Below are 20,431 nucleotides of genomic sequence, written 5' to 3'. Positions count from 1 at the left end.
GTAATGTGGGTGGTAGAATGATGACAAATGAACTTTTTTTTTTTTTTTAAAGATCAGCAAGGTAAAGTAGAAGACTTAAAACTAGTATGTGAGGATATCATATGCAGGATTTTTTAAATCTAGGAATTAGTGACGTCCACCCCTATACACATGGTAACTATATTTTCCCATAGACACAATTTTCAAATTTTATTGTCTTAGAAAAGTCTCAGTACCAAGTAGCAGAAAGGCTTCAGTGAAGGAGCATCTCTGAGTAGCTTGGGTAGTCCCACAGGAATCAGTGAAGGGCTGCCATTGATATGACATTTCAGACCTTGGCTGCACTCACTCAGTGAAGCAGGCTCGGCCCTGGAATTGGAGCTGCTGTACAACAGGGTCATGAGGCCAGTTAGTCTGCAGTTTCCTCAGCCTTTACGCCTTTTTTTTTTTTTTGGAATATTTATTTTTTTAATTGAAGTGTAGTTGATTTACACTGTTGTGCCAATCTCTGCTGTACAGCAGAGTGACTCAGTTATACACATAGAGACATTCTTTTTTTATATATTCTCTGCCATTATGGTTTATCACAGGATATTGAATATAGTTCCCTGTGCTATCAGTAGGACCTTCTTATCAGCCTTTACTCTTGAGCGGTCCCCTGATAGAAATCATTCATAGGACTTCTTGCTCTGGAAAATGAGTAGTGTCTCATTCTTTTTTTTTTTTTTTTTTTTTTTTTGCCGTACGTGGGCCTCTCACTGTTGTGGCCTCTCCCATTGCGGAGCACAGGCTCCGGAAGCGCAGGCTCAGCGGCCATGGCTCACGGGCCCAGCCGCTCCGCGTCATGTGGGATCTTCCCAGACCGGGGCACAAACCCATATCCCCTGCATCGGCAGGCGGACTCTCAACTGCTGCGCCACCAGGGAAGCCTGTGTCTCATTCTTAACTGTAGTTTGTTACTGTGTATGAAAGCCTGTTCCTTTAATATGGCCTTTAAGCCTCGTCAGTTTACATTGCATTCTGATGGGTTCCCTATTCCATTATAACTCTCTACGTTTTCTGCTTCCTGGGTTGCTCCTCCCCTTGAGCCAATGCCACAGGAACCATGTACCTTCTCTGATTTCCTCCACATCAAAGGAAAGGAAATAGCACTTGTCTCCAATTTGAACCAAAATATATGGGTGAAAGTCTCCCAGTAAGGCTTAAGTCTTCCTGAATTCCCTAGTGCTTGGTTTTGCTCCTGGCAGGTGCTCAGATGGTTAGAATAAATGAGGAAAGGCAAAAACTGAAAATCCTTGGGTCCTTTCTCTCTCTGGCTCAGGCCCCTTTGATCTTTTCAGTCATCAAATGTTTATCTATCCATCCTACAATGAATTCAGCTCTGTGAGGCTCAAAGAAACAGTGAACACTTGAGGATTGCACTACCCTTTATTCCTAAGATGGAAGGTGTTCTGAATCACATCCTGGGCCCCTGGTTCTCATTTATCAAGGCTCCGAGCCCTTCACAGAGTAAGAATAAACATGTTCAGGGAGTTTCACTGGGCAGGTGGCCTAGGTCCCTTTCAAGGGGATACACCATAAAGATGACATTGTTCCAGGGAGGAAGGGCCGGGTGATCTGGTCTGACCACTTCAAAGCCCATGTAGCTGAAGGCCCGTAGCAGGGCACCTGTGAAAAGAGAGAGGAAATTAGAACACTCTGAAACTCAGTACAACTGTTCCCCCAGCCTTGGCTTCTTCCAGTAGGGAATGACTTGGGGGGTGTGGGAAACAGTGTAGTGCAGGCACTGGGATGATGTGCTTTGGAGTCAAACAAACCTAGACTCTAACCTGGCTGGAGTTTACTATACCAGGAAGGTACAGTAAACTCTTGACCACCTTTGTCTTTTATCCAATGAAGTATAAACTCCTTGAGGGACGAGGTGTAGTTTCTGTAACGTGTGCCTAGCATCTGGTTAATTATATTCCTATCCTCCTGGCCTAATGCCTGACCCTTTCACTCTATAGGTGTTTAATACACTTGAGATCCTTTCTGTCCTACCAGCCAGATCCCTTGAATGGCTTCTTTGTAATTTCACCAGTGCTCCTTCAGTGTAGATTCTGAAATCTACGTGCAGGGCCTTCCTGATAGTCTAGTTATGACTTGAATGAACGGAATGCTAGATGCCTTAATTTCCTTGGCGGGGAGTAGGGGGTGGGTGTTGAATCCCTGAACTGCCTGAGCATGCCCTTTTTTAAAGAGTGAGGGGAAGAAGGTCTACCAAGGAAAAGTCACTTGTCAGCTGCTTCAGCACAAAGGGCCAGGAAGGACAGAGCAGATCCCCACCTCTGTCATTCCGGTTGTTTTGGAAGTTTACAAGCACAGAATCCACATTGGTCTTCTCCTCCACATACTCCAGTATTGCAGTCAAACTAGGGACCAGAGGGAAAATGGTCAATGTAATGTTCGGCAAACTCAAAATCCAGAAAGATGCCTACTTGCAGCAGAAGAAATCTTATTAGTTTTTCCTGACCCAAGCCAGGAAATGAAAGTTGCTAAACTAGTTTTGATAGATTTTTTTCTCTGAAGCCAAGGGATTATACACTACTGGACTGACACCCATGCCATGGAAGGGGCTTGGGGTGAAGGGGCCACTCTATAAAGACAAACAGTTAGAGAGCACTTCCTTTCAACTATTTATGCATTCCCACTTGTGTTTCTGAATCAGTTTAGCAACCTCCCATGGGCTGTTATCCTTTGAACCCCAGATCCTGGCTCAGCTCACAGGCTTGTTCAGTGGTTTGAATGTATCCAGCTCCTGAATAAGCCCTCACTGGTTAGCATGCCCACTACCTGATTATGACATAAGAGCGAAATCCCCTAACCTCTTTGCTCCCCTCTCCCCCATACAGGCTCAGTCACCTTTCCCGGCTGCCTTGATCCAAGGCCCGGTATGGGATATCTAGGAAGAGTCTGTGGTCACAAAGAAGGCCGTGCCAATGGGCAGAGGTCTGGGGGGTGAGGCGGAAGTGGAAGTCTAACTGCACCGGGTTCTGGTGAAGCAGGGGGTCAGTAGCCAGCACCGTCAGGTTCCCAGCCTGGAAAAGGAGTAAAAATGAGAGTAATATTCTCCTATTTCTGTGCTCACCTAACCCTCAAATCATATCTCAGGCCAGTTTGGGTGTGTCTGTGGAAGCAAGGCAGGGGCTGATGGAGAGCCTGGGAAAAGTGGAGCCAAGGTCTTACTCAGTATCCCTCAGTCCTGGGACCTAACTCTGTTCCTATCATGGAGTCCTCTTTGATACAAATAATTTGGAATCTGGAGTCAATGGAGTATTACTGCCTGCTGACCTCACTCGGTGTGCTCTAACCATTCAGAAACATATTTACATCAGAGAGCTTAAAGCTGTGCCATCTATTTACTGTCTCACTGATAATACTCTTCTACTTTTTTCCATCATGTTTTCTCTAAATTCTCCCATTTCTTATTTAAAATGCATAGCTCATACCTAGGCATGTTATTGAGATATGATACAAAGGCAAGGGCAGGAGTTCTGGGTTCTAGTCCCAGAACTTAGCATCTAAACAGCTTTATGTCTTAATACAGTCTATCTTTGTTTCCACTTTCTATTTTCCCATCCTGCTTTTCACCACCAGCCCTAGGACCTTGCCTTAAGATCTCTGGACGAGAATCCTTGTCTATAAAGTAGCTTTTACACATGAGCTCCGAGGTCTCATCTAGCTCTAGCTTCTTATGATTTATTTTCCAACTAGCTAATGTCCCTTTGCAAGATATCATTACCGCAAGGGGCTGCCATGTCACAGCACCAGCTCCCAGTCCACTTACCGAATACAGTTCTTTAAGCTGGTCTTGATCACCCTGCTCGCTGCTTCTGCCCCTGTGAAGGCCTACTAGGGACTCAGGAGCACTGAAGACAGCAACAGGGTCGGAGTGTCAAGTCCTCCTGTTCCTTATAAGTGATGCTGATTGGGAAAAAGAGGTCCAAATTAGTTTATTTCTGAGTCTGAGATGGGGAAAGACTCTTAACTTCCAGGTACACAGGGCCAGGCTCTGGCACCATCTTCTGTATCTTATGTGAACCAACCTATCTGTTTCCATTTTCCCAAGCCAGCCAGATAGAAAACGTTTATGAAGCTCCATGCCAGCCTTCTACCCTATTTTGCTATTATCATCTTTTGCCACTTGGGAAGTTCTTTCGAATTCTTTTTTCTTTACAGTGTATATAAACAACTGCAAGTAGAGATGAAAACAAGTACCTTCTATAACAAGGCAGCATCTTCTCCCGGAGGGTGATCCGGTATTTGTAACGGTAAAGGTAATAGGCGTATGGTGACCAGATCGGGTAGAGGTAGTTCCGTGTTTTTCCCCTCTTGATATAAGAAAGGGAATAGATAGAGGGGCGCAATCTGTTACGAGGCAGTTTCTTAGTTCAGTGCCTCCCCGAGGCAAAGTGAGGTTCAGGGATGGGTGGCAGAGGTTTAGGCAACTGGTGCCATTGTGACACGGTGAGCACTATGACATGGACAAAGCGTCAGCCCTTACATCACCTCAGGACTCCTCTCTGCTGCTCCCTACCCCGTTACCCTCTTAGGTAGCCCCAAGGCTCCTGTTCAACTAGTATGCACTTCACAGCTACACCAGAAGTTAAAATACTTTGGCTTCTGTAGTGGTTGGTAAACAGCCCCGGCTGACCACTTGTGCCCACACAATGTGGGCTCCTCTCTGGCATGTGCATGTGCGAACACACACTTCAGCAACTAAAGGGTTGGGGTCTGACACTGCAGGAAGCTTCTAAGGCCCTGATCCAGCATCTGACCTGACTGGTTGGTTCCTGGTTCCTATCAGTTAAATATTTTATCATCCCTACCTTTAATAAGCCAGTGGTGCTACCCATTGTTGAACTTTCTCATTGCCTTATAGGGTAGGAATTGCAAACTAAATGCCTGCAGGAACCTGTACAACTAATGGAAATTAGTGGAGCTGCTGGGCCGGACTGAAGCCAAATGAAAAGCTCACACCCTGGGCTTCCCTGGTGGCGCAGTGGTTGAGAGTCCGCCTGCCGATGCAGGGGACACGGGTTTGTGCCCCGGTCCGGGAGGATCCCACATGCCGCGGAGCGGCTGGGCCCGTGAGCCATGGCCGCCGAGCCTGCGCGTCCGGAGCCTGTGCTCCGCAATGGGAGAGGCCCGCCTACCGGAAAAAAACAAAACAAAACAAAAAGCTCACACCCTAAAAAAAAGTGACACAATAGCTCCAAACAGCTGCCATGCAGGAATGCAGACTCAGTGGTACCAGATCATATGATTTTTCAACAGAAACTGGAAAGATTGATTTTTGTGATAAATTTCTCAAATTTTAAAAAAATATTGGCTACTAACTTAAAAAATAAAAATTGTTGATTAAAAAAATCAACATGGTGTGTAAAATTTGGTTCTGGGGCCACCAGTTTGAGACTTCTGCATATTCATTTATTCATCCATTTAACAAATATTTATTGAGGGCCTACTATGAGCTTAGGATACACAGTAAACAAAACAAAGATCCCCTGCCCCATGCAACTTCTAACAGTGAAAGAACAAACCTAAACACAAAAAAATGATTTCATATGTTAGATGATAGCTGCTATGGAGGAAAATAGAGTAGAATAAAGAAGGATCAGGGGTGTGAAGGAGGTGGCGCAGTTGCAGTAATAAATAGGGTCATCTAAATAGGCCTCATTGAAAAGGTGACATTTAATCAAAGACCTGAAGGGGGTGAGGGATTTAGGCCAAGCGAGCATCTGAGGGTAAAAGCATTCTGTGTCAAAGCAACAGCCAGTGCAAAGGCCCTAAAGAGAATGTGTCAAATGTTTTCCACAAACAGCCAGGAGTCCACTGTGGGTGGAGTAGTATAAGCTATAGGGAGAGTAGAAAAAGAAGAGAGCTAATGGGGCCAGGTCATTGTAGGGCCTTATAGACCATTGGCTGGCCTTTTTCTTTTACTCTGAGTAAAGGGGAAAGTCATTGCAGGTTTTGGGTAGAAGAGACGTGATCTGACTTGTGTTTTTAGAAAGATTCTGACTGTTGTAAATAAACTGTAGAGCTTTAAACGATGTTTGTTAGGAGACTATTGCAGTAATCCAGGAGAAAGATAGTGTCTTATTCCAGGGTGGAGCACTGGAGGTGATGGGATGTGGCTGGATTCTGGAAATAGTATAAAGGTAGCACCTACAGGATTTCCTGGCGTGGGAGAGAATTTGAGTCCAAGAACTGAAAGAATGGAGTTACCATCAACTGAGAGGGGAAAGGCTGCAGGTGAGGCACTATGGGGCAGGGTATAGAGATGGATTTAGTTTGGAGCATGTTAACTTTGAATTGTCCATTAGACATGTAAGGGGAAGATGACAGGCAGTTGGATATTCATGTCTGGAGTTTAGAAGACTAGGGTGAAGACAGAAATTTGAAGTCATTGGCGTATAAATGGTACGTTAAGCCATGAGACTGAATGGGATCACCAAGAGTGTGTACATTGAGAAGAGTAAAGATCCAAAAACTGAGTCCTGGGGGCCCTCTGAGAAGTGGGGAATAAAAGAGAAATCAGCAAAGGAGACTGTGAAGGAAAATAGTGAAGTAGGAAGGAAATAAAAACAAATTGGTGTCCTGGAAGCTAAGAAAGTGTAATTAGGAGGAGGGACTAATGGTCAAAGGCTGTTTATGTGTCAAATAACAGGATGTATAGAGCATCTTTCCATAAATCTCTTCTGCCAAACAGACCCTATTCACTCCATTTATATGGTTTACTCCCCAGTACTGAGACCCTCCACGGAGGCAACCGTCTCCCTTGTGATTTAGAGTTCTTTAAACATGAGCCTAAATACTGCAGTGTCACGATTAAGGATTAGACGACTTCCTGGGGCTTGCAAGTTTTCCAGAGGATCCCATCCTTCCACCACTTTTAGGCAGGTTTGAAGTAAGGAAAAATGAGAGCAGCACCCTCTCCCCTCAGCATCCAGTTATCACAGGATGTCAGAATTGGAAGTGCCCTCAGAGAGCTACTAGAGCTCAGTCGAAGCCCCCATCTTAAAGACAAAGTGAAGCCAAGAGGGAAAGGGTGTCTTTCCCGGTGTCAGTGCACCTAACAGTCACTCCACTATGTGTCAGTGGCTATGGGTGTCCCTCCCCCGAAAAGAAATTGGGAGAAGGGAGTAGAGGCATGCTGAATCGTGGAGCATTCATCGCAGACCTCCGGTCTCGAGGCAGCCTAGTCGCAGCCCAATCCGGGCCCGGGCTTTCCCCTGGCTTCCCCTGGGCTCAGCTCGGACAGAGCCGCGCCGGCTCAGGCGCGCCGCGGGCACCCGGTGGGGGCCTTTCCTGCCGCCGGCGCCGGGGGCCTTCTACGCCTCCATCCGTGCCCGAGAACATGGCGGCGGCCCCGGGTAGAGCTCTGCTGCGGGCGGGCACTGAGCGGCTGGTGCGAGGAGGGGTTTGGGAGCTCCTCCGGCCGCGACTTGAAGGGGGCACCTCCGGCTCGGAGCGCGACTTCAGCCTGTCTCACAGTCGGGTGAGGGCCGGGTGTGCGTTCTGGGGCTCCTTGACTGGGGCGCGTTGAGACCTGGTGGGGCCCCGGCCTGCGGGTGGTGGGCTCTCCTTGAGGGGCCGGCGGCCAGAGGAGGAGGCTTCTCCGTGGAGACTCGCTCACCCTCGCTCCCCCGGCCGCCAGGGCACGGTCATTGTGGAGCGCTGGTGGAAGGTGCCGCTAGCGGGAGAGGGCCGGAAGCCGCGCCTGCACCGGCGGCACCGCGTCTACAAGCTGGCGGAGGACACGAAACACCGGCCCAAAGACAACCTGGAGCTCATCCTCACGCAGTCGGTGGAGGGTAAGGCCCAGGCAGAGGTGCTTCCTGTCTCAGGCTGGTCCTGTTTGGCATCAGCTTTTTTCTGCCCTTTCACTAATTTGGGGGAATGACCAGCTCATATTTGAGAAGAGGAAGCCATAAGAAGTACTGTGATGGTGACGTTGGCCTCCTACGTAGAAAATCAGAACATGAATGCAGCAGCGTCATTAACAGTGTGTGGGGAGAAAGAGACCTGACAGTATGGGCCACAGATACTGACATCCCACGATGGGGCAGTGCTTCACTTTGTACAGGGAATATTAATTTTCTAAATCAGGTCCTAAAGAAATGAATTAGAAATCTCTTTAAGTGTTGTCCTAGCGAATACTAATATTTCTTCTAGGAAGAATAAGCACTGTGAGAGAATAAGAGGTCTTTTTTCCTTTGATCATCTCCTTTTTTAGGGACTGCTCGATAATTCTGATCCAGTGTCTCTCTTCTCTGTTGGCAGAACTTGGAGTCCGAGGTGACCTGGTCTCAGTGAAAAAATCTGTAGGCCGTAATCGACTACTTCCTCAAGGACTGGCTGTATATGCATCTCCTGAAAACAGGAAGCTGTTTGAAGAGGAGAAATTGGTGAGCCCGGAAGACGGGAGAGGGACTTGGAGGAATTAAAACCTTAAGATTACCTCTAGCAACTTCTTCTAGACCCTACTTCATTTTCAGATGAAGTAGGGGCTAGAACAGGAATTCAGAAGCCCAGCCTATGCCAAGCATAGCAAGAGTTTGTTATTAGTTACCACAAACTCGTTTTTCTTTTTTTTCATCTGTAACTTTCTTTTCTAGCTGAGACAGGAAGGAAAATTAGAGAAGATTCAGACCAAGGCAGGTGAGACGGTGAGTAGAAACATAGAAAATCTTTATTTATGGGTCACCTGCAAAGTCACCAACCTCTTCCTGAAAGACTTCTTGATTTCCTTGAAGTCTCCTGATTTCAAGCACAAGGTAGGGGCAAGGGGAAGTGTTGTGGCTACCATAACTGGTATTGAGATATCCTAGGATATCCTGACCTGTTGGGTGAAGTGCTCTAGTTTACTGAGGGAGGCCCCAACCTGGGTACCAGGGGACCCATGGAAAAGTGAGATGAGGACTCTGCCTTCGGGCTTGTTTACAGACAAGTTGGAGAGAAAATAGACACATGAGAAAGTGATAAACTCAAGGCAGTAAATTATGAGTGACATGGACCAAAATGGATTAGGGTGATTGGGAAAGGATTTTTTTCAGATGGGATTGAATTAGGCCTTAGGGGATTAGTAGGCTTTGGATAGACCAGGAGGGTGGGAAAGGTATTCTTAAGGGAGAAAAAGTAGATAGTTAAGGCACTTTTTTGTTGTTGTTGAATTTAAAAAAAAGTTTATGCAATTTTTAAAGGTTGCACTTCATTTACAGTTATTATAAAATATTGGCTATAGTCCCCATGTTGTAGAATACATCCTTGTAGCCTTACACTTTATATCTGTGCATCTGTTTCTTTTTTGTTATATTCACTGGTTTGTTGTATTTTTTAGATTCCACATGTAAGTTATCATACAATATTTATCTTTCTCTGACTTATTTCACTTAGCATAATGCCCTCCAAGTCCATCCTTGTTGCAAATGGCAAGATTTTGTTCTTCTTTATGGCTTAATAGTCCATTGTGTGTGTATGTGTATGCACATACATATTTTTTAATGTGTGTATATATACACATATATACTACACCTTCTTTATCAGTTCATCTGTTGATGGACACTTAGGTTGCTTCCATATCTTGGCAATTGTACATAATGCGGCTGTGAACATTGGGGTGCACGTATCTTTTCAAATTAGTGTTTTTGGTTTTTTCAGACATATACCCAGGAGTGGAATTGCTAGGTCATATTTTTAGTTTTTTGAGAAACCGCTATACTGTTTTCCACAGTGGCTGCACAAACTTACACTCCCACCAACAGTGTATGAGAGTTCCCTTTCTTCCACATCCTCTCCAACATTCGTTATTTGTGTTCTTTTTGATGATAGCCATTCTGACGGGTGTGAGGTGATACCTCAGTTAAAGCATGTTTTAAAATAGAAAGTAGACCAGTCTAGCTAAAACAGAGGACTTCTATTAGGAAATATATGACTGGAAAGAGGGTTGGGGCATGATTTACAAAACATCTTTAATCCTCAGCTAATGAATTTATACTTCATTCTGTAAGCAGGGAGGAATTGTTATGGTGTAGGGGTGGGATTGAAGGGCCAGAATATTGTGTTAAAACAGTCTGTGAAAATCATTCCATCCTGAGATATACCAGCAGCCCCCATTGGTGAGCCTAACCTTGGTTTGGGGGGCGGTGTTTAAAAACAGTTTTAAAATTAAAAAAAAACTTTTCTTTCTTTCGGCTGTGCCAGGTCTTAGTTGCAGCATGCAGACTTCTTAGTTGCAGCGTGCATGTGGGATCTAGTTCCCCGACCAGGGATTGAACCCGGGTCCCCTGCATTGGGAGCACGGAGTCTTACCCACTGGACCACTGGGGAAGTCCCTGATGAGCCTAACTTTGACATGGCCTGTTTCTCCTTGCTTAGGAATAGCCATATAGGCAGCATTTCCTTTCAGAGCATCGCTAAAACGTCTTTCCATAATATCAGCCTTGAGACAATGAGAATTTTTATCTTTCATATTTATCATCTCACCTGTCTTGGCTATGAGGCAGAAATTGTGCTTAGCCTCTCAGACTGTGTGCCTCTTGGCCTCTTGCTAACATGTTTCCTGTCCTTTGATTACAACTCTAACCTATCTTCTGTGTATAATTCCTCTCAGACAGTGAAATTTCTGAGAAGATGTCACCTGCAGGTAGGGATGAAGAACAATGTCAAATGGGAGCTAAACCCTGAAATAGTTGCCCGCCACTTCCTCAGAAATGTGAGTATTCCCAAACACTGCTGTACCCCTGAGGGTGGAAACTACCCCTGGGAAGAAGAAGCTACCCCAGGATTGATCCCTCTGTTAGGAAAGGGTATGATCATCCAGCTGGAGTTACGGAAAGCATTTTTTTTTTTTAATTGAAGTATAGTTGATTTACAATGTTGTGTTAATTGTCTGCTGTACAGCAAAGTGATTCAGTTATACATATATATACATCCTTTTTCATTTTTTTTATTATGGTTTTTTTACAGGATACTGAATATAGTTCCCTGTGCTGTACAGTAGGACTTCGTTTTTTATCCATTCTATACATAATAGTTTGCATCTGCTAATCCCAAACTCCCAATCCATCCCTCCCCCACCTGGCAACCACAAGTCATTTCCCTCCCACACCCGTGTAAACCAATCAAGAACGCTTTCCCTAAGTTGGACAGCCTCATGTAAATCAATGCAACCTGCCCCTTGGCAACCACAAGCCTGTCCTCTATGTTTGTGAGTCTGTTTCTGTTTCATAGATCTTTTTTCTAATATAAATTTATTTATTTTTGGCTGCGTTGGGTCTTCGTTGCTGCATGTAGGCTTTCTCTAGTTGCGGTACGCAGGCTTCTGATTGTGGTGGCTTCTCTTGTTGTGGAGCACGGGCTCTAGGCACGCAGGCTTCAGTAGTTGTGGCACGCAGGCTCAGCTGTGGCTTATGGGCTCTAGAGTGCAGGCTCAGTAGTTGTGGCGCATGGACTTAGTTGCTCCGTGGCATGTGGGATCTTCCCACACCAGGACTCGAACCCATGTCCCCTGCATTGGCAGGTGGGTTCTTAACCACTGTGCCACCAGGGAAGTTCTGTTTCATACATCATTTATGTCATATTTTAGATTCCACATATAAGTGATATCATATGGCATTTGTCTTTTTTTATTCTTTTTGTGGTATGCGGGCCTCTCACCGCTGTGGCCTCTCCCATTGCGGGGCACAGCCTCTGGATGCGCAGGCTTAGTGGCCGTGGCTCACGGGCCCAGCCACTCCGTGGCATGTGGGATCCTCTCAGACCAGGGCATGGACCCACGTCCTCCCCCATCGGCAGGTGGACTCTCAACCACTGCGCCACCAGGGAAGCCCTGGCATTTGTCTTAGTTCACTTAGTATGATAATGTCTAGGTCCATCTGTGTTGTTGCAAATGGCATTATTTCATTCTTTTTTATGGCTGAGTAGTATTCCATTGTATATACGTACCACATCTTCTTTTTCCATTCATCTGTTGATGGATATTTAGGTTGTTTCAATGTCTTGGCTATTGTGAATAGATCTGCCGTGAACAGAGAGGTGCATGTATCTTTTTGAATTATAGTTTTGTCCAGATACATGCCCAGGAGTGGGATTGCTGGATCATATGGTAGCTCTATTTTTAGTTTTTTAAGGAACCTCCATACTGTTTTCCATAGTGGCTGTACCAATTTACATTCCCACCAACAGTGTAGAAAGGTTCCCTTTTCTCCACACCCTCTCCAGCATTTGTTATCTGTAGACTTTTTAATGATGGCCATCCTGACCAGTGTGAGGTGGTAGTTCATTGTACTTTTGATTTGCGTTTCTCTAATAATTAGCGATGATGAGCATCTTTTCATGTGCCTGTCAGCCATTAGTATGTCTCCTTTGAAGAAATGTCTATTTAGGTCTTCTGCCCATTTTTCTGATTAGGTTGTTTTTTTGTTGAGTTGTTTGAGCTGATAGTATATTTTGGAAATTAAGCCCTTGTCAGTAGCTTCATTTGCAAGTATTTTCTCCCAGTCCATAGGTTGTCTTTTTGTTTTGTTTATGGTTTCCTTTGCTGTGCAAAAGCTTGTAAACGGTCTCAATTGTTTACTTTTGCTTTTATTTCTATTGCCTTGGGATACTGACCTAGGAAAACACTGGTACGATTTATGTCAGAATGTTTTGCCTACGTTCTCTTCTAGGAGTTTTATGTTGTCCTGTCTTACATTTTAAGTCTTTAAGCCATTTTGAGTTTATTTTTGTGTATGGTGTGAGGAAGTGTTCTAACTTCGCTGATTTACATGCGGCTGTCCAACTTAGGGAAAGCGTTCTTGATTGGTTTGCGGGGGTGTGGGAGGGAAATAACTAAGGATGGTCACATAGATTCTGAAGACTGATAGGAGAAGATGGTGGGATCATTTATTTTCTCCAGCTAGGGAAAACCTGGGGAAATGTGACTCACTGGAGAATTTTTACTTTTGTGGGTGAAGTGAGTTTGATCTCAAGCCCTGTTTCTCTTTGTGAATCCACCTCCCTTTCTGAGAAATTAGGACTGAGTTATTCTGCCGCTATTTATGGAGGTTTGTGCCTTTCCATGGGATCAGCCAGGGTAAACCCCCCCATTTTATTCACCCATGTACAGGAAAATCTAGAGGTTGCCTGGAGTGGCAACCATGTAAACAGAGTTCCCTTTGGCTGTGATTGATTTTTTTTGCAGCTTGGTGTTGTGGTTGCCCCACATGCATTAAAGTTACCAGAAGAGCCTATCACACAGAGGGGCGAGTACTGGTGTGAGGTGACGGTGAGTGTTTCACATCCTGTCTCCTTTTTCTCACTGGGTAGAAAGCTGGGATTGGGTGGTGTTAGTTCATATCTGCCCCACGGATCTGAAGATTCCTGTTGTTTTGTGTACAGGTAAATGGGCTTGACACTGTGAGGGTACCTATGTCTGTGGTGAACTTTGAGAGGCCCAAGACCAAAAGATATAAGTACTGGTTAGCCCAGCAAGCTGCCAGCTCCACAGGCTCCCAGACCATCTGAACCTGTTCTACCTCGAAAGCAGCAAAGCAGAATCAGAGGAGAGGTGGAGCGAAGATGGGCCAGCACCGTGATATCACTCCCAGCTCTGACCAAACATGGAATTTTAGAAAGCACGTGGAGACAGCGACAGCAGACTAGACTGAATATACGTTGAATTGTCCATATTTGCCATCTTCAGCAGTTATCACATCTAGCGTTATTGGGGCAGGCCTAATCCAGAAGTACCAGGCTGTAGATATGATAAGCTAAATATTAATAGACCAAAAGAGTCTAGATCTATTTAGCCTCATCCTACATTGGAATTTATTGGAATAAATGATAGAGATAGCTCATTCTCATCATCCAAACTAAACGTTTGTATCTGAAAAAAAAAAATAAAGAGGTTGTGTTCTTTTTAGGTGTTGTTTACCGGACTGAGTAGACTGGGGACAGGACCTCTATGTGGGATGTCCTCTTGAGCCACTGGGGTTTACTGCTAAAAAGAAAAAAAGAGAATACATTTGCAGGCTACAGCCCACAGTTGCTATGGACAAAATTACTCAACAAGTTGATATGCCTTTTATGGTCTTTAAAACTTATTAGGTACGCTAATACAGCCCTTAGTACAAATAAGCACAGTGGAGTCTGAATAAGGCCTAAGGGAAATTGTCGGAGAAAATGACGCTGGGATGAAAGAAGTTTAAAAAGGGAACTTCTGTTTTATTTCTTCAACCACTTCCTGAAATTTTGAAAAAGAAAATACCTTGCTTTCCAGACCAAGGTTAAGATATGGGGCTAGTTCGTAGGTAATTACGGAATAGGAGATGAGGCAAGTAGATAGTTCTTTGTAAGTTCAAGGTCCATTCCTGGAAAAAAGACCAACTGTTGACAAGCGGATTGTGCCAGAGTCACTCAAATAAATATGAGACTTTGCAGTTTAGGAAGGATAAAGATGAGACCATTGACTCTACTGCTACCCTTACCAGAGAAATTGGTTTCTATCAATCATCCTATCTGAGCTCACCTGCCTTGCCAAGCCAACTACTTTCATGCACAGAAAGCCATCCCTGCTACTGAGCGTTCTGTCGTCAGTAGTTGTGCTAATATCTGTATCCAACCTCACACTTGCCAGAACTCTGACAGGTCGAGCACTGGTATTGTTTGCAGTTGCCATTTGATTGTCGGATTTGCCATCAATCCCTGCTGTCCTTGAAATGGAAAGCTCACTTAGCACTGCATCTTTCCACACCACCACCACCACGATGACGCTCTCTGAAACAGCACGGGAGCAACATTCCACATAGCGAATCTCAAAAAGTGTTCAGATACTTGTCATGAGGTGAGTGCCTGGTAAAACAGACGGAGTTGGAGATTTAGGTGCAGGAAGTTTACTGGGGGTGTCCTCTAGATTAACGCCTGTTGGGGCGTGAAGGAAGCAAAATTCGGCAGAGGGAGAAGTTGAGCTGACGCAGTCTCAACACAGGCCTTAGTCCCCCAGGGAGCTCAAGCTAGGGTGGCTTGAGCCATCTAGGTGTGTACCATGTTGGGGCAAGTGGCCAGACCTATAGAACCCCATGCTGCCCAGGAAAGGCTCTTGGGTGAGGTGACTGACTGCAGGCACAGGCAGTTCCAGAGGGGAACGCAGATGAAAGCTGTGCGCATTCTCAGCAGCTTGGGAAGTGGGGGCTTCGGTGCTGAAGGGAGCAATCTGGGCAGCACACCACAGTCTCCACTACAGTCCACTTCTTGTGCTGTCAGGTCAGTTTGTTCATAAGTTCTAAAATGATCCCTTCAGGATCCTGATGGGCTTCCTTTCCTGGGAAAACTTAGAGGAAGATCTGGGACAGACTACAGCCCCTGCTGCTGTAGCTTAAGTCTACAACTGGTACTTACCTCCTACTACCCATTCTAGATTCTTCCTACCCACCCCCCTGCCAATTTATACTTCTGTTAGTCCACATGGGTTACCTGATTAAGTCCTCAGAGCCCAGAGTTGGGATAGGAGGTATAGTTTTCCCCAGTTGGGTCACTGAGAGTGATGATAATGGAGGGCTGCTCCTACATCCAGCCCCTGTTTCCCAGACCCATATATTTTACTTGGGGATAGCACTCTAGGTTGTCTGTTGATCCAGGATATATAATGCATCCTGGAGGACAGTGTCTCATCTTCACAGGGTGTCATCTCCAAGCTGGTGTCTCAGCTGTGCCTTTAACAAGCTGTCCCATTATTGTATCAGGTGGGTTGCTTCTGGATGGTGTGGTATGTGATCAGACCATGGATCCTATGATCATGTGCCCAGTGCTGTACCTCCTGCTATAACATGGTCTCTTGTTCCAGTGCACCGTTATGCAAGATCTCATGCCAATGGATCAAATATTCTGTAAGCCCTTAGATGATGGTGGCAGGAAAGGTAAACCCATACCCATAATACACATCAATTTAGGTCAAGATGGAACAATGCCCCTTCCAGGGTAGCAGGGAGTCAATGTAATCAACTTACCACCAAGTGGCTGGATGGTTTCCTTGAAGAATGGTGACATGTCAGGGACTTAGTGTTGGTGTCTGTTGCTGATGAGTTGGACAGTCAGTCACAGTAGCTGTAGCTAGATCAGCCTTGGTGAGGCCATGATGTTGGGCCCATGCATAGCTTCCATCATGGCTTCTCCATTCACAGGCCCATTTTGCCATCATTGGGGTGCCAATGACCGAGACTGGCTAACATCAACTGGCTAAGTCATTCGATCTACTTGGTTAGTTGGTGACTTTTCTGTGGTGGATGTTCTCTGGTGGGAATTAACATGCAGTGCAAAGATCATCATACACTATACCCATTCCCAAGTAAACTACATACCTTTTTCTCAGGCTTCCCTGTCTTCAGCCTTCAAATTTTTCTTCTAGGCTCCTGATCCACCAGCCAAGTCATTCACCATTGTCTGGGAGTCTATGTTCTTTCCTCAGGCGGGTATACTGCCTGAAGCCCTGCCCGTTGGGAAGATTTCCCCTCACTGCTGTCTTTCAAGCCTGCCCCAAAGTGGGGCCATAGTACATCCACAGTATTTTCAGCTTACTTCCACCTACAGAGACAACCCATATATTAGCCAAGCCCAGCCTTTTGTCATATGGTCATGAGGGATTCCTCCACTCCATGTGGCTATAGATATGAACTGAAAAAGCAGCAGCAGTGCAATAGTGGTGGGTAACAGGGGTCTGGCCACCTGCTTATGCAGCTACTTTGACCTTCCAGCCCAGCTTATGCCCAGTGCTATGCATAGCACTTTCATCTTATGAAGCGCTGCTGATGGACCCATCCAATCTTATGACTTGGATCTGACAGAACCCAGGTCATAGCAGGCATTTTTGGCTACATGATCACTTGAAGCACTTTGTTTCAACTAGGACTCAGTAGCACGACAGGAGCTATCTTTTCAAAGGTATATAGTACCCTTTCAGAAGGCATGGCCTTGCTCAAGCACGGTAGGGGTTTATGTGTGACTTGCTATTGTGGCTTGCCGTAAACAGCATGTGTCATCCTTTCCCATCACTGACGCCTTTAATAGGGTGTCTTGTGGACCAAGCAACAGGAACATTTGCACCACGGTCTGGACCTGCTGCAGAGTCCTCCTGCTCTAGGCCTCACTATCTTTTGTGGCACCCAATATATGAGTCAGAGCAGTATTCCCAAGTGGGGAATAAGCTATCTGTAGACCTTGAAGATGTTACCCAGGCACTGTGCCCCCTCTTAGTGGCGAGATGTGTGAGATATAAAATTTCTCCTTTACTTTGGAGGAAATGTCCTAGCACTGTCCAAACTACTGAATCTCTAAAAACTTCTCTGAACATTTGCAGGGTTTATGTACCACCACTTGAGAATGTTTATCCTATCAAGGCCTCCAGTGGACTTGCTCTTTCTTGCTCATCCTGTACAATTACCATGATGTCATCAATAGAGTAATGTGGTATTCTGTGGAACGTCCAGATGGTCCAAGTCTCTTCAGATTATATTACAACGGATGTGGGAGCGTTTACATGTTTCAGGTGCAAGACTGTAAATTGTATTTTATTGCTCAATAGTGAAAGCAAACTTTGCTCCTCGTTTCTTATAGAGATGGAAAAGAATATATTGCTCAGATTAACGGTCACCTACTGCCTACCTGAGGCTGTTAATCTGCTCCAGCAAAGAAACCACATTTGGCACGGCAGATAAAATTGAAATTACTTGACTGAGATTACCATAATCCACTGTCATTCTCCAGGAACTGTCTGGCTTTAGCAGAGGCCAGACTGGTGAACTAAATGGCATTATGGTGGGGACCACCATCCCTGCATCCTTTAGGTCTTCAAGAGGGGCACTAATGTGATATTTTTTAATCCATTATTTTAGCCTGAGATGGTGGAGGCAATTTCAGGAACTTCATATGCTGGCCTTTCTCACTATGATAGCTCTTAACCTGTTGTGGTTAATGTAGGTCTACCAACTATTAACTATGTCCATCTCAATTGTCCAATTAAGGACAGGTGAAATGACCACTAGGTGGATCTGTGAACCCAGTAGACTTACTAAGAGCCAGACCTGGGCCTGGAATACATTTGTTACCTAGCCCCCATACACTGCCACTCTAACAGGGGGCCATGATGATGTTTCAGATACTCGGTTTCAAAGTCAAATAGGACCCTGTATCCAACAGTCTTGAAATAGTTGGATATTCCTTTCTCCAAAGTGTATTATGCAAATAAATGGTCATAAGTCCCTACAGGATAGGACTGGGGGAATTATTACCTTATACTCTTGACATGATGTTTCATGGTCCTTTCTCCTGGGGACCTAACATCTTTCATTAGTTTTTTCCAGCTGAAAAACGGACTCAGATTTCCACTTCTACCCATAAAGGAATTACCACTACCTAAATCGCTCTCCCACTATAAATAACTATAAAGCCAGAAAAAAAATTTAAAAAGAAATGTTTATAGGGAATTGCCTGTCGGTCCAGTGGTTAGGACAACACGCTTTCACTGCTGTGGGCCAAGGTTCGATCCCTGGTCGGGGAACTAAGATCCCGCAAGCCACACGGTGCAGCCAAAAAAAAAAAAAAAGAAAGAAATGTTTATAGGTATTGGAAAGCAGGTAGGGCAGAACATTGTTAACTGAGAAAAGGGAAACAAATGAGGTGAGCCCTCTGACTGCCTGAGTTTACAGCCTAGGGGTAGTTCCTGCACTCTACTGTTGTGAGCAGTGCAGAAGGGGGAACCCAAGTAAAGCCAGCAGTCTCAGTGAGTGGAGAAGACAGAGATTAGAGTTGATGGAGGATAAGTTGGCAAGAAATTGAGAAGCAGAACACTGTAGATGAGGGAATGATACAGAGAGCTTTGAAGATCTGTGGCGGGGTCCCCTCAAATCTTTGTCTGAATACTGATCTGTGCATGCATCAGGTGAAACTCCATGAGGCCAGGCATGGGGGAAACACCAGAAAGAAGTAAGCCAAACAATTCCCAGAGCTCACACAATATTGGGAATGTTTTGTGTTCCTGACGAGCCAGTGTGGGTAGAGCACCAGGTGGAGTCCTCAAAAGGACATTAGAGGGACTTCCCTGGTGGTGTAGTGGTTGAGAATCCGCCTGCCAATGCAGTAGACACGGGTTCGAGCCCTGGTCCAGGAAGATCCCACATGCCACGGAGCAACTAAGCCCGTGTGTCACAACTACTGAGCCTGCGTTCTAGAGCCTGCAAGCCACAACTACTGAGCCCACGTGCCACAACTACTGAAGCCTGCTAGGCCTAGAACCCGTGCTCCACACAAGAGAAGCCACCAGAGAGAGAAGCCCATGCACTGCAACCAAGAGTAGCCCCCGCTCACCACAACGAGACATAGCCCGTGGGAAGCAACAAAGACCGAACGCAGCAAGCAAGCAATAAATTAAATAAATAAATAAATAAAATAAATTTAAAGGGCTTCAGTCTCCTTTCTCAACCTTTCCTTCTACCTGCCCTTTAAAAAAAAAAAAAAAAAAAAAAAAAAAAAGGACATTAGAATAAAGGCTACTCTGGACCATCATGCAAAGCTTGAAAGCAAGCCTTGAAAGGATCAAACTAATACCAAGTATGCCAGAACCAAGACCAACACTCATGAAAGAAATGCAACAAACATAAAATCTAACACTAGGGACTTCCCTGATGGTCCAGCGGTTAAGACTCTACACTCCCAATGCAAGGGGCCTGGGTTCGACCCCTGGTCAGGGAACTAGATCCTGCATGCCGCAACTAAAGATCCCACACGCCACAACAAAAATCCTGCACGCAGCAACTAAAAACCCAGTGCAGCCAAATAAATATTTGTTTAAAAATCTGGGACTTCCCTCGTGGTCCAGTGGTAAAGAATCCACCTTCCAATGCAGGGGACGTGAGTTCAATCCCTGGTCAGGGAACTAAGATCCCACATACCACAGGGCAACTAAGCCCACGCACCGCAACTACCGAGCCTGTGTGCCGCAAACTACAGAGCCCACGTGCTCTGGAGCCCGTGTGCCACAACTAGAGAGAGAAAACCCGCACACCACAACTAAAGAGACACCCTCACACCCCAATGAAGAGCCCATGCACCGCCACAAAGATCCCGCATACCGCAACTAAGACCTGATGCAGCCAAAAAATAAAAATAAACAGCTATATCTTTAAAAAAAATAAACACTAAACAACATAAAATTCCCAGTGTCTGATACCCATTTAAATATTACCATAAAAAAGAGACATAAAGAGAGACAGGAAAATGTTACCCCAAACCAAGAGAAATCTTCCTAGAAATGACAGTGATGGTGGAATTAAAACAGTTATTAATATGCTTCACACATTTAAGACTAAAGGCAAATAAAATATAATGAGAGAAATGGAATATAAGAAAGACCCAAATGGAACTTCTGGAGATGAAAAAT

General features: G+C 45.2%; 2 protein-coding genes across 2 annotated transcripts; one reads left to right on the top strand and one right to left on the bottom strand.

The window, feature by feature from the left end:
• Positions 1–1,399: 1,399 nt before the first annotated feature.
• Positions 1,400–7,689, bottom strand: OAZ3 (ornithine decarboxylase antizyme 3). The gene is given in 6 exon segments (XM_032603736.1): positions 1,400–1,647; positions 2,305–2,390; positions 2,881–3,056; positions 3,806–3,880; positions 3,882–3,942; positions 7,658–7,689. Coding segments are annotated over 6 exon segments (573 nt in total). The 3' UTR covers positions 1,400–1,504.
• MRPL9 (mitochondrial ribosomal protein L9) lies at positions 7,351–13,924 on the top strand. Its single transcript, XM_032603735.1, has 7 exons — positions 7,351–7,519; positions 7,679–7,835; positions 8,305–8,429; positions 8,640–8,690; positions 10,634–10,735; positions 13,205–13,288; positions 13,402–13,924. Exons 1-7 carry the CDS (start codon positions 7,379–7,381, stop codon positions 13,525–13,527), a joined length of 786 nt encoding a protein of 261 aa, XP_032459626.1. The 5' UTR covers positions 7,351–7,378; the 3' UTR covers positions 13,528–13,924.
• The last annotated feature ends 6,507 nt before the right edge of the window (positions 13,925–20,431 follow it).

The sequence above is a fragment of the Phocoena sinus genome, chromosome 1 (genome assembly GCF_008692025.1).
Source record: "Phocoena sinus isolate mPhoSin1 chromosome 1, mPhoSin1.pri, whole genome shotgun sequence".
In the NCBI taxonomy this organism is placed as follows: Eukaryota; Metazoa; Chordata; class Mammalia; order Artiodactyla; family Phocoenidae; genus Phocoena; species Phocoena sinus.
The sequence above is the reverse complement of the archived record's forward strand: the minus strand, read 5'-3'. Positions and strand labels throughout refer to the sequence as shown.

Coding starts and splice junctions, on each gene's coding strand:
- MRPL9 (XM_032603735.1), top strand. CDS start 7,379: ATGGCGGCGGCCCCGGGTAGAGCTCTGCTGCGGGCGGGCACTGAGCGG. Junction 8,430..8,639: donor TGTTTGAAGAGGAGAAATTG/GTGAGCCCGGAA, acceptor TTTCTTTTCTAG/CTGAGACAGGAAGGAAAATT. Junction 10,736..13,204: donor CCCGCCACTTCCTCAGAAAT/GTGAGTATTCCC, acceptor TTTTTTTTGCAG/CTTGGTGTTGTGGTTGCCCC.